At 38.2% G+C, this 13,643-nt stretch overlaps 1 protein-coding gene and 1 gene segment (V, D, J or C); both read right to left on the bottom strand.

The window, feature by feature from the left end:
• Positions 1–2,810: 2,810 nt before the first annotated feature.
• LOC124487147 (T cell receptor alpha chain MC.7.G5-like) lies at positions 2,811–5,051 on the bottom strand. 3 transcript variants are annotated; one of them, XM_047049233.1, is made up of 6 exons: positions 4,836–5,051; positions 4,376–4,744; positions 3,689–4,039; positions 3,472–3,600; positions 3,329–3,369; positions 2,817–3,176 (listed from the first exon to the last, which is right to left on the bottom strand). In XM_047049233.1, exons 1-6 carry the CDS (start codon positions 4,876–4,878, stop codon positions 3,060–3,062), a joined length of 1,050 nt encoding a protein of 349 aa, XP_046905189.1. In that variant the 5' UTR covers positions 4,879–5,051; the 3' UTR covers positions 2,817–3,059. The 3 variants fall into 3 exon arrangements, with proteins under 3 accessions (XP_046905190.1, XP_046905189.1, XP_046905191.1); XM_047049235.1 differs by having other exon boundaries at positions 3,050–3,176; positions 3,472–3,494; XM_047049234.1 differs by lacking the exon at positions 3,472–3,600 and having other exon boundaries at positions 2,811–3,176.
• A 4,269-nt stretch (positions 5,052–9,320) lies between these two features.
• LOC124486928 lies at positions 9,321–10,731 on the bottom strand. The segment is given in 4 exon segments: positions 9,321–9,325; positions 9,735–9,863; positions 10,220–10,588; positions 10,680–10,731. Coding segments are annotated over 4 exon segments (546 nt in total).
• Positions 10,732–13,643: the final 2,912 nt, after the last annotated feature.

A 13,643-nucleotide genomic window follows, 5' to 3' on the forward strand; every position in this document is an offset into this window, starting at 1 on the left:
TCTGTGTTTGGCTCAATGGAAACGTTTATGTACGCATCCAACTCTTCAGAAGTGAGGTTGTGTTTGATTGGCTAAGATGAGTCTTCTAGATTTAGGTGACACCCTATTCAGGCAGCATTGCCTCATTGCGTTGCATCTCATCCATATACAGAATGGCATTACACACTGATGGATGAACCATTGTATTTTTACTTCATGCTCATTGGTTCAGTAGGGAGAGCCATGCTAATAATGCAGTTGTACCTAATGAATTGACAAAAGAGATAGATACAGTTTATTGAAACATTTCAGACAATTTACTCTTTTTTGTACTTAAGAATAGCTGATATATTTTGATATCCTTTTCAGAAGCCAAAATCCATCTGATTTGATTCTCAACAGATTTCCATAGAAACAAGGATTACGTCCGTGCTATCACTATTTTCTGAGAGAAAGCGGGAGACGGAGAGAGAGCAGACATTGTCCAGCATGGTTCCATCTCCACACAGTCTGTCCTTACAGGAGACGAGGTAAAGACAACAGCCCAGTACTGAGGTCCCAGTGTCAGACAGGGTAAGGTTTTGCAGATACGAAAATAGTAATTTTTGTTATTTTGGAATGTAAAAAATGTTCAGGTGTCCCCAACATACAAGTGATTTAAGACCATTGAAGTCTTGCAGCCAAGTACTGAATGTGAGAATACCAGACAAGTAGCATGCATCCTGCAAAAAACCACAATCAGAGTTAACGAGCAACAGAGTGAGAGAGAAAGAGAGGGAGAGACTGAGAAGGTAACAGGGTTGTATGTGAGAAGGCACTGTTCTCACAGACGACCCCAGAAAACAATTCAAAAGTGGAGAGCATGTGACCCTATGAACAGGTAGCACTAGATGAGATAATCTTTATTCATTTACAACATTAGGATCTGCTCATTCTCAGCAGGTAAACTCTGTATTGATACCCATGCACACACATCTTCACACTGATGCCAACACAACTAATGCACCATTGTCAAGTGACCTATGTGACACTTTCCATTTGGAGGTGGAGCTGAACTTCATAAAGCACAGGGACTTTTTGTCTCCATCGAGATCATGTATAATGTGAGATACAGTATGGATAAATAAGAAAGGAGCTTTGCTTTGACGTGACAGATGGAGAGTGAAACAGGGTCAGATACAAACACAGAGTGAGAGGAAGAGAAAGCAAGTAAGACGGTCCTACAGTAAGTGCAGGAAGCCATACTGTCTAGATAACCGTATTACTTATGCAACAGACTTCAATACTAAAGAGTCAAGACACATTTGGGGAAAATAAATCAAGCCTTTTTACTAATGTAGACGATAACTCTGATGTGTGACTGTTCTGCTCCTGACTGAGAGATGAGTTACACATCTTCATGTCACAGAACAATGTCTTACTTGGCATATCAGTGTTTTGTATCTTACTACAGTATGTGTCACTAAGCTCTAGACCAAAAATAAACTGAAGTTAAACACGTCATGTCCGTCCTCTTCATGGAAAATAAAAGGTGCTTCTGTAAAAAGTGTTTTCTTTGTGGCTTGTGTGTTTGTTGGCTTGCAGCACCAACAAAGACAGGGGACGCCTTTGCTCGGGTAAATGTGAAACATTTGTCTTTTTCTGAAGGCACACAGCAAAGTCACTGTGAGGTTGATACAGGATACAGATATAAATATCATAGAAAGACACCTTCATGAACCTCCTCTTGGGGTAGACACAGCTCTGTGTAGGAGACCCAGCCTCCCCACACTGACTCCTACTTCCATGGGTGAAAATGATTCCTGAATAGACTTTCCCTAAACCATATATGGACCAGTAGACAGTGTGTTCTCTCGCACATGTCTCAGAGTGTATAGAACAGTTCAAAGATACAGACTCCTGTCTGGACTGGAATTATTATTATTTATTAAATGCTGGGAAGGTTGTAGACACAGCTCTGTAAATCTCTCTCAAATATGACATACGTATGTGACCTCTATGAGCTTTTGTACAAAAATATGGAACAATCTTTTGTGCATTTATTATTAAAGATTAAATTAGTCTTTACCTTTACCAATAAGAAGAGTTCCATCTCCAAATGTGATGCCAATGGATTGGGGTGCACAGTAGTAAGATTAGATTATATCTATTGACTCCTCTTCTCATATTAAGGTGTTGAGTATCAGGTGTCAGATCTTTAATATAAAGGAATGTGGATATGATATATCAATGAGAACTGGCTTCTAACTAATAATCTGCTTGAATCACAGAACAGCCTTATGATATAGATAGAAGCAAGTTAGATTCACACCTTCTCCCTCCCTGACCACCATGACATGCTCTGTTTACACAAAGACGTCCTCGTTCAATGTACAAACTGCCATGGTTAATAGAAAACACGACTTTCATATTTTTTTTTTATTATTTAGTTTACAAAGTTACATAGTTAACATTAAATATTCAAAGGCATGTCCGAATGCCCATGATCATGCAAAGTAATAGATTACAAAAGACAACAATGAAGTGACAACACTCAAATGTTTTAATGACCTAACTGATTTAATTTAAAACAAACAGATGAGCCCAAACAGAATAATTTCAATGTCAGTTAACTCTGTGTTTAACTAGAAAGTGGGCACACCAGACACATTTAAATAAGGTTGGTTGAGTGTGTGTATCTGTGGCTTGATTATTTCGCAAAACCGGGTACTGTGTGAAGTTGTTTGGATACGACAAATAAATACAAGTATATTTGAGGTGATCTAACAGGATCACCTTTTGAAAAGGCAAGGCAGGCCATTAGAGGATCCCTGAGGACTGACATACTGCCAGTTTAACTTTTTCTACAGTTTATAAACAACGTTACAAACAACTGCTTTACAGCACGTCTTTGAGGCCACAGTAACACACACACACACAGATTCATGGCATTAAAGTATGTTTAATGTAATAGAAAGCTTTGTTCATATAAACATGAAGAACAAGAGTACATCACTCGATATTATTCTGAATACTGGCATTATCTGTATAGAATGTGAAGCCAGCAATAAACACATCAGAGCAGCTTTCCTCTCCCAGGTCTATTCTCTAACACCAGAGTAGACTGTGTCTCTCTTCACCTTATATCTCTCTCTTCTGGGTTTGCTTTTCTTCTTCAGATTCAGAGCAGCGTAATGGAGGTTTTCTGCATCTTGGCCCTAGCAGAGAAAATTAAAGTTACTTGTCAGATAGTAGTGTACTCGTTGTCTATCTTGCTCATTGTCAAACGCAGAATGTTTAACCCTGGTTAGTGGTATAGTGTAAGGCTAATGCAATGCATCACTGCAAAATTGCTGAAGAAAAAACATACCTCTCTGTATTCAGGAGAGATTGAACGTGTTGTCTGAGAGACTGAAACAGAAAATAAGGGTGCAGAGTGGTAACAAGTTAACATTATTTGTCCTGCGTTATTTGTGGTTAATAATTTGTTGCCTTTACATTAGCATCACCTACCTCTGCAGAGAGGACATTGTTTCCTGTTTATTTTAAATACAAAGCAGGTCAGCACAATGATCAACATTAACAAGATTCCTGATGCTGCACCCAATAAGTACACAATGAGAAGCAGATCTGGGATGCTCTCTGAAGAAACAAAAAGATAATTTTACAAATACGTTTTTTTATTCAATTTTGTTTGCATTTAAAATAGTTTTAAAATATAATTTCTGACCTTCAATGTTCAGTGTGGTCCCATTTCCAAACAGTATCTCCCCACATGAGGCCACAGCACAGTAGTAAGTCCCAGCATCAGAGAGGCTGAGGTTCCTCTTGGGGAGGTTGTAGACACAGCTCTGTGTAGGAGACCCAGCCTCAGGGCTCTTCTCACACTGATCACTCCTGCCTCCATGGGTGTAAAGGATTCCTGGACGGGATTCTCCTGACCCATGTCTGAACCAATAGACATTGTGTTCTCCAGCACAGGTCTCAGTGTGTATTGTACAGTTCAGAGTAACAGAGTCTCCTGGCTGGATGGACTCAGAAACTGGCTGCTGGACAACTTCTTTGGTATTGGAAACTGGACCTAAAATCATGTCACATTATCTTGTGCAGGTTTTTGTCAATCATACTTTTCCAAAACTAAAATCTTTACAATAAAAAAGATCAGTGTCTCATATGTCTCTCCAATTTAGTGACAGATTCTCCTGGTTTGTGTTACTAAGACACTCACTGCTGCTGAAAGCTTCTACTGCAGATGCACCCTGACAAAAGTCTTTATATTATCTGTTCAAGATTTAGACACTAGAATGATAATATTGCATAACCACTCACCAACATTACTTATCATAATAATCTGTTCACAATAACTTGTATTTAACATGAAATCAAATGGAAAAGTTTAGCTTGTTTCAGACTGTACCTTTTACATTGAGGAAGACACCATCAGCAAATTCCAGTGTATTAACGTATGTTTTAGAACAGAAGTACATAGCTGAATCTGAAGGTTGGACATCTGAGATTGTCAGGTGATTTGTTCCTTTATCACATTGCACAGAGAAGCGAGGATTGTCCTTAAACTCATTGTGCAGTGTAGCTTTTTGATTATACTTATACACTGTAGATACCAGCTGTGGTTCATCTCCTAGGGTTTGCCGGTACCAAGAAAAAAATTGCGTTGCCGTAAAGTCTTGGTAGAAGCAGTAAAGAGTCACTGTGTCTCCAACAGCGACGGACTTGAGATGACTGTCCGGAAGTATGGCTGAAGACTGTGTCACCTCTATCACATGAACTGCAACGAGGAGAAAACATTGTGATAACCAAAAATCCATCATATTTCATACAAAGGATGTGTATAAATGACTAAGTCCATTTGAACTTACCGCATTCCCAGAGAAGTAGAACTACCTGACCCAATGTGACCATCTTTGAAGGTGTCAGCTTTACGTCTGTGTCTTGGCTCAATGGAAACGTTTATGTACGTATTAAACTCTTCATAAGTGAGGTTGTGTTTGATTGGCTGAGAAGACTCTTTTAGATTTAGGTGACACCCTATTCAGGCAGCATTGCCTCACTGCATTGCATTTCATCTATTTACAGAATGGCATTACACACTGATGGATAAACCATTGTATTTTTACTTTTCGCTCATTGGCTCAGTAGGGAGAACCATGCTAGTGATGCAATTGGACGTAATCAATTGACAGAACAGGTATTTACTGTTTATTGAAACATTTCAGACAATTTACTGTTTTTTTGTAACGTTAACTTAAGGATAGCTGATATTTTTTATGTACTTGACACAAGGCAAAATCCATCTGATTTGATTCTCAACAGTTTTCCATACAAAACATGGTTTACATCCGTGCTATCACTATTTACTGAGAGAAAGAGAGAGACAGAGAGCGAGAGTAGACATTGTCCAGCATGGTTCCATCTCCACACAGTCTGTCCTTACAGGGGACGAGGGAGAGACAACAGCCCAGTACTGTAGTCCCAGTATCAGAGAGGGTAAGGTTTTGCAGATTAGATTCAAAATGGTCATTTCATACTTAAAAGAATGTTCATTTGTCCCCAACATAGCGAGTGACTTAAGACCATAGAAGTGTTGCAGCCAAGTACTGAATGTGAAAATACCAGACCAGTAGCATGCATCCTGCAGAAAACCACAATCAGGGTTAACAAGCAACAGGGTGAGAGAGAAAGAGAGGTGGAGAATGAGAAGGTAAAAGGGTTGTATGTGAGACTGCACTGTCCTTACAGACGACCACAGAAAACAAAACAAAAAAGGAGAGCATCTGACCCTATAAAAAGGTAGCACTAGATGAGAATATCTTTATTCATTTACAACATTAGTATCTGCTCATTCTCTGCAGGTAAACTCTGTATTGATACACATGCACACACATCTTCACACTGATGCCGACACAGCTAATGAACCTTTGTCAAGGGACCTATGTGATTCATGCCATTTGGAAGTGGAGCTGAACGACTTGAAACACAGGGACTTCCGGTCTCCATAAAGATCATGTAAGCAATAGTGACAAATGAAATTCAAAACCTAGCGACATATAGATGCTGTTACATCTGCACATATGTTTCCATCACTTAGGCCAATGATATGTTGATACTTCAAAACAATAGTTATCAATATTGAAGATTTATTTTTCTCATAACGACATAGATCAGAAACCATTAAGTATGAGGCTTTAATGTGATGCCTCAGAGACTTGAAATAGGGTCAGATAAAAAGACAGAGTGAAAGGAAGAGAAAGCAAGTAGGAGGGTCCTACAGTATGTGCAAGAGGCTATATTGTCTAGATAACCTGATTAGTTATGCAGGAGACTGCAATATTAACGTGTCAATACACGTCTGAAAACGTTTTGGAGGAGAGTTTACCAACATGTTGTTAAGCATTTACTTATGTAAGCAATAACTGTATTGTGTGAGTGTTCTGCTCCTGACTGACAGATGAGTTACACATCTTCTTGTCATGGTCAATATCTAACTTGGCATGTCAGTGTTTTGTATCTTACTACAGTATGTGTCACTAAGCTCTATACAAAAAATAAACTGAAGTTGAACACGTCATGTCAGTCCTCTTCATGGAAAATAAAAGGTTTCACAGTCAGACCCCTAGCTAAGGCCACCCCTCTTTGTCTTTTTCTGTAAGCACATCACAGAGTCACTGTGAGGGTGATACAGGATACAGCTATAAATATCATAGAAAGACACCATCATGAACCTCCTCTTGGGGTAGACACAGCTCTGTGTAGGAGATCCAGCCTTCACTCACACTGACAACTCCTACTTCCATGGGTTTAATGAATGCTGGATTGACTTTCCCTGAACCATATATGGACCAGTAGACAGTGTGTTCTCTCGCACAGGTCTCAGAGTGTATGGAACAGTTCAGAGATACAGACTCCTGGCTAGACTGGAATTATTATTATTTATTAAATGCTGGGAAGGTTGTAGACACAGCTCTGTAAATCTCTCTCAAATATGAGATACGTATGTGACCTCTATGAGCTATTGTACACAAATATGGAACAATCTTTTGTGCATTTCTTAACAATGAGAAGAGTTCCATCTCCAAATGTGATGCCAATGGATTGAGGTGCACAGTTGTAAGTGGCTGAATTCTCTAGCTGAGTCTGGGTGATGGTTAAATTACAACTATTGACTTTTCTTCTCACATTAAGGTGTTGAGTATCAGGTGTCAGATCTTTAATATAAAGGAATGTGGATATGATGTATCAATGAGAACTGGCTTCTGTCCAATAATCTGCTTGAATCACAGAACAGCCTTATGATATGGATAGAAGCAAGTTAGATTCACACTTTCTCCCTCCCTGACCACCGTGACATGCTCTGGTTACACAAAGACGTCCTCGTTCAATGTACAAACTGCCATGGTTAAAAGAAAACACGACTTTCATGTATTTTTTTGATCATTAAGTTTACGTAGTTACATAGTTAACATTAAATATTCAAAGACATGTCCGAATGCCCATGATCATGCAAAGTAATAGATTCCAAAAGACAACAATTAAATGACAACACTTAAATGTTTTAATGTCCTACCTGATTTAATGTAAAACAAACAGATGAGCCCAAACAGAATCATTTCAATGTCAGTTAACTCTGTATTTAACTAGGAAGTGGGCACACCCAGACACATAAATAAGTTTGTCAACGATAAGTAAGAGGGGGCACTGAACTGAGCAATGCTATTATTGGCTATCCGGGCAATATCGTGCCTTCCCATGAATCACTCAGTAATCCAACGAAAGGTTGTTTGAATGGAGATTGGTAGCATGTCAATGTTATTTGATAACTATTGCATTAAATAATTGTTTACTTAACAGCAAAATATACAGGAAATTTAAAGCTATATTTTAAATAATGACAGGGTTTAACGTTTGACAATATACAAAACACACAGAAGCAAGGGTGTAAGTTTCATTATCATTGTTTTGTATCATCAATGTTAAAAGGTATCTGTCCCCCCCACATTTGAAAACAACCTACTCCCCTGCATGGCACTGTGTAGTCAGACATCTGCTGCCACAAATGTCATCACTGACCCGCTCTACACCGCTTATATTGCAAATATAAGCAAAAGTAAAACAGTCTCAATAGGTTAACGTTTACGTCAACACAATCTCAATGTTACTCAGCTTTTTCAAAACAAAGGCAAGAGGTGAGGCACGTTCTTAAAGAAGGTGCAATATTAACACTTATGTTTCCTAATTCTTTGACAAAGTGGCAATATTTGTTATTTGCTTAACCTTTGATTTATGCAAGGTACTATTACACAGTTCTACAAAATATTATCTTGAGTTGTATAATTCAAAGAAAAAGTTCAGCATTTGATAAATGTGTTGAAGTTTTTGTGAGCACTAAAATGGATGGTTACCTTGACACTGGACAGTGGACAAGTTAATCATAACAATATTGAAAAAAATTCCATATTAAATAATACAGAAAAGAATATAGGCTAGGATTGCCTATTCTAAATCTCGCAGAACATATTATTGAAGTGAACTTTCGATGTGGAATGGAATACCAGTTCTGTATGTCACCCTACGTACCCACTGTGGAACTACGTTCTCCTGCACAGGTCTCACTGTGTATTGTACAGTTCAGAGTAACAGAGTCTCCTGGCTGGATGGACCCAGACACTGGCTGCTGGATAACTTCTTTGGTATTTCAATTCAGATTCTCCTGGTTTGTGTTACTAAAACACTGCTGCTGAAAAATTCAACTGCAGATGCACCCTGATAATTTATATCAAATACTTATGTTGAGGTAGGCCTCAATATTTTTGTAACACTATAAAAAATGTATTATACATTTTATATGTATTATACAGAGCATAATGCATATCACAAGCCTATAGTGGGAGGGTTGCATTTACAAATTCTACCTGATATATTGAGGTTGAGGCAATGTTTACTCTTGTAGAACAGCTCAGACAAGTTTAGTGCATCAAGAGCTGTCGGTCAACTATTAGCACTTGGTTTCCATCAGTGGAAAAATCTTGTACCGCAAGTGTAGCTGGCTACAGATCTGAACCTCAATGACTTCCTTTGAGGTGTGGAACCGTAATTTTTCTGTCTATTGAAAATCTATGGCCCCTTAAATAACTCATACTTCTTATATGTCAATGTATTTATAATAAAATGCCTGTTTGTGTTTGTGCAATGATTTTTCCACAAACTGACAGGGAGCAGGATAACAGTGAGCAACAACATGTATCAGCTTTAGTGTATCAGCTGTAAAATGTCTGTAGTGTTTTTAAAGTGTGTTACTGCTAAGACTACTTTGTCAATTTCATAGTAGTTTTTTTTTCTAAAGTCAATTAACCTGTGTGACACAGGAGTTTTATTAGTTATAACGTTAAGCAATTAAACATGTTTAGTATGTGTATTTAGTACGTTCTGGACAGGTTAAGGGGAGTGATGGCTTTGTTACACTGTAGTCATATATTTTTGCTCCCATCTCACATCTCTTCCATTGCCCTCACTTTGAAAAACACACAGCTTTTTCTTGCATTAGTCTACAGCTTTATTTAAAATAGGAAAAAACATCCAGTACAGATAAGCCAGCTGATGTTCTATGGAACCAATCCCCCAAAGATCTACAAAATACTTTTGGGGGAAAGATTCTCAGACATAAGATGTTAAACACACTGAAAATCAATGAAGATAATAATTACATATTGGAACATATCGATGTGGAATGGAATACCAGTTCTGTATGTCACCCTACGTACCCACTGTGGAACTACGTTCTCCTGCACAGGTCTCACTGAGTATTGTACAGTTTAGAGTAACAGAGCCTCCTGGCTGGATGGACTCAGAGACTGGCTGCTGGACAACTTCTTTGGTATTGGAATCTGGACCTAAAAACGTGTAAAATAATGTTGTCACATTATCTTGTGCAGATTTTTGTCTATAATACTTTTTCAAAACTAAAATCATAAGAATTTACAATGAAAAAGGTCAGTGTCTCATATTTCTCTCCAAGTTAGTGACATATTCTCCTGGTTTGTGTTACTAAGACACTCACTGCTGCTGAAATATTCTACTGCAGATGCACCCTAACAAAAGTATTTATATTATCTGTTGAAGATTTAGAAACTAGAATGATAATATTGCATAACCACTCACCTAAATTACTTAGGATAATAATCTGTTCACAATAACTCGTATTTAACCTGAAATCTAATGGAAAAGTTTTGCTTGTTTCAGACTGTACCTTTTACATTGAGGAAGACACCATCAGAAAATTCCAGTGTATTAACGTATGTTTTAGAACAGAAATACATAGCTGAATCTGAAGGTTGGACATCTGAGATTGTCAGGTGATTTGTTCCTTTATCACATTGCACAGAGAAGCGAGGATCGTCCTTAAACTCATTGTGCAGTCTAGCTTTTTGTTTATACTTATACATTATAGATACCAGCTGTGGTTCATCTCCTAGGGTTTGCCGGTACCAAGAAAAATATTGCGTTGCCGTAAAGTCTTGGTAGAAGCAGTAAAGAGTCACTGTGTCTCCAACAGCTACGGACTTGAGATGACTGTCCAGACGTATGGCTGAAGACTGTGTCACCTCTATAACATGAACTGCAACGAGGAGAAAACATTGTGATAACCAAAAATCCATCATATTTCATACAAAGGATGTGTATAAATGACTAAGTCCATTTGAACTCACCGCATTCCCAGAGAAGTAGAACTACCTGACCCAATGTGACCATCTTTGAAGGTGTCAGCTTTACGTCTGTGTCTTGGCTCAATGGAAACGTTTATATACGTATTAAACTCTTCATAAGTGAGGTTGTGTTTGATTGGCTGAGAAGACTCTTTTAGATTTAGGTGACACCCTATTCAGGCAGCATTGCCTCACTGCATTGCATTTCATCTATTTACAGAATGGCATTACACACTGATGGATAAACCATTGTATTTTTACTTTTCGCTCATTGGCTCAGTAGGGAGAACCATGCTAGTGATGCAATTGGACGTAATCAATTGACAGAACAGGTATTTACTGTTTATTGAAACATTTCAGACAATTTACTGTTTTTTTGTAACGTTAACTTAAGGATAGCTGATATTTTTTATGTACTTGACACAAGGCAAAATCCATCTGATTTGATTCTCAACAGTTTTCCATACAAAACATGGTTTACATCCGTGCTATCACTATTTACTGAGAGAAAGAGAGAGACAGAGAGCGAGAGTAGACATTGTCCAGCATGGTTCCATCTCCACACAGTCTGTCCTTACAGGGGACGAGGGAGAGACAACAGCCCAGTACTGTAGTCCCAGTATCAGAGAGGGTAAGGTTTTGCAGATTAGATTCAAAATGGTCATTTCATACTTAAAAGAATGTTCATATGTCCCCAACATAGCGAGTGACTTAAGACCATAGAAGTGTTGCAGCCAAGTACTGAATGTGAAAATACCAGACCAGTAGCATGCATCCTGCAGAAAACCACAATCAGGGTTAACAAGCAACAGAGTGAGAGAGAAAGAGAGGGAGAGAATGAGAAGGTAAAAGGGTTGTATGTGAGACTGCACTGTCCTTACAGACGACCATAGAAAATAAAACAAAAAAGGAGAGCATCTGACCCTATAAAAAGGTAGCACTAGATGAGAATATCTTTATTCATTTACAACATTAGTATCTGCTCATTCTCTGCAGGTAAACTCTGTATTGATACACATGCACACACATCTTCACACTGATGCCGACACAGCTAATGCACCTTTGTCAACGGACCTATGTGATTCATGCCATTTGGAAGTGGAGCTGAACGGCTTGAAACACAGGGACTTCCTGTCTCCATAAAGATCATGTAAGCATTAGTGACAAATGAAATTCAAAACCTAGCGACATATAGATGCTGTTACATCTGCACATATGTTTCCATCACTTAGGCCAATGATATGTTGATACTTCAAAACAATAGTTATCAATATTGAAGGTTTTTTTTTCTCATAACGACATAGATCAGAAACCACTAAGTACGAGGCTTTAATGTGATGCCTTAGAGACTTCGTGAAACAGGGTCAGATAAAAAGACAGAGTGAAAGGAAGAGAAAGCAAGTAGGAGGGTCCTACAGTATGTGCAAGAGGCCATATTGTCTAGATAACCTGATTAGTTATGCAGGAGACTGCAATATTAACATGTCAATACACGTCTGAAAACGTTTTGGAGGAGAGTTTACCAACATGTTGTTAAGCATATTTACTTATGTAAGCAAAAACTGTATTGTGTGAGTGTTCTGCTCCTGACTGACAGATAAGTGACACATCTTCTTGTCATGGTCAATATCTAACTTGGCATGTCAGTGTTTTGTATCTTACTACAGTATGTGTCACTAAGCTCTATACCAAAAATAAACTGAAGTTGAACACGTCATGTCAGTCCTCTTCATGGAAAATAAAAGGTTTCGCAGTCAGACCCCTAGCTAAGGCCACCCCTCTTTGTCTTTTTCTGTAAGCACATCGCAAAGTCACTGTGAGGGTGATACAGGATACAGCTATAAATATCATAGAAAGACACCATCATTAACCTCCTCTTGGGGTAGACACAGCTCTGTATAGGAGACCCAGCCTCCCATCACACTGGCGACACCTAGTTCCATGGGTTTAATGATTCCTGAATAGACTTCCCCTAAACCATACATGGACCAGTAGACAGTGTGTTCTCTCGCACATGTCTCAGAGTGTATAGAACAGTTCAAAGATACAGACTCCTGGCTGGACTGGAATTATGATTATTTATTAGATGCTGGGAAGGTTATAGACACAGCTCTGTAAATCTCTCTCAAATATGAGATACGTATGTGACCTCTATGAGCTTTTGTACAAAAATATGGAACAATCTTTTGTGTGTCTGCCCTGCTTCTAGGCTTCTAGCAATTTAATCAACTTCTGACATTTATAAGTAACAGGGTTGCAAATCAATGCTAATGTTAGCTATTTCTATGGATTAGGTAGCTAGCTGTGGTAATGTTTCTGTTAATTCCAAGGACAAACATGGTTATATAAATGAAGTAATAAAACTTCTAAATGAGTTAGTCTTATGATGTAAATATGAGGAAGAGTTGCATTGATTAGAGTGAAACAATCCAACAAAGCTGAAAAGTTTGAAAAAATATGCAAAATAGGGGAGAGGATCCACCTTGAGTCTCCCCATGGGGGTGGCAAATGGATGGATGATGCAATGTTCTCTGTGTCATGTAACTCCCTTTTTTACCTCCTATGCCAGGCTAAATCGATTTTGGTAACAGGGTTGCACACATGTTGTGCACACAACTTCAGTGCATAATTACTATTACTTAAATATTTTGGACAATTCAACACTTAACATTTAACTAATTTGGTCATCATCACCATTTTATTTACATGTTGTCCCAGGAAGCATAATTTACACAAGTGTACATTTTTATATTTTGATTATGGATGATGAAAATGTGTGGAACAGAAAATGTCCTCCAATTCTGAAATGACTCAACTACGTAAGGACAAGCAAAAAATATATTTATTGAAGAGAGAAAAAATTGAGCCGTTCAGACTCATGAAGGAATCTGCTTATGTCGTCCGAAAAATTGTCTCCTTAGTTAATTGTCTTAATTGTCTTAATTAGTTAAAAATTCACCCATGCAA

Source organism: Hypomesus transpacificus, chromosome 25 (genome assembly GCF_021917145.1).
Source record: "Hypomesus transpacificus isolate Combined female chromosome 25, fHypTra1, whole genome shotgun sequence".
NCBI classification, from domain to species: Eukaryota; Metazoa; Chordata; class Actinopteri; order Osmeriformes; family Osmeridae; genus Hypomesus; species Hypomesus transpacificus.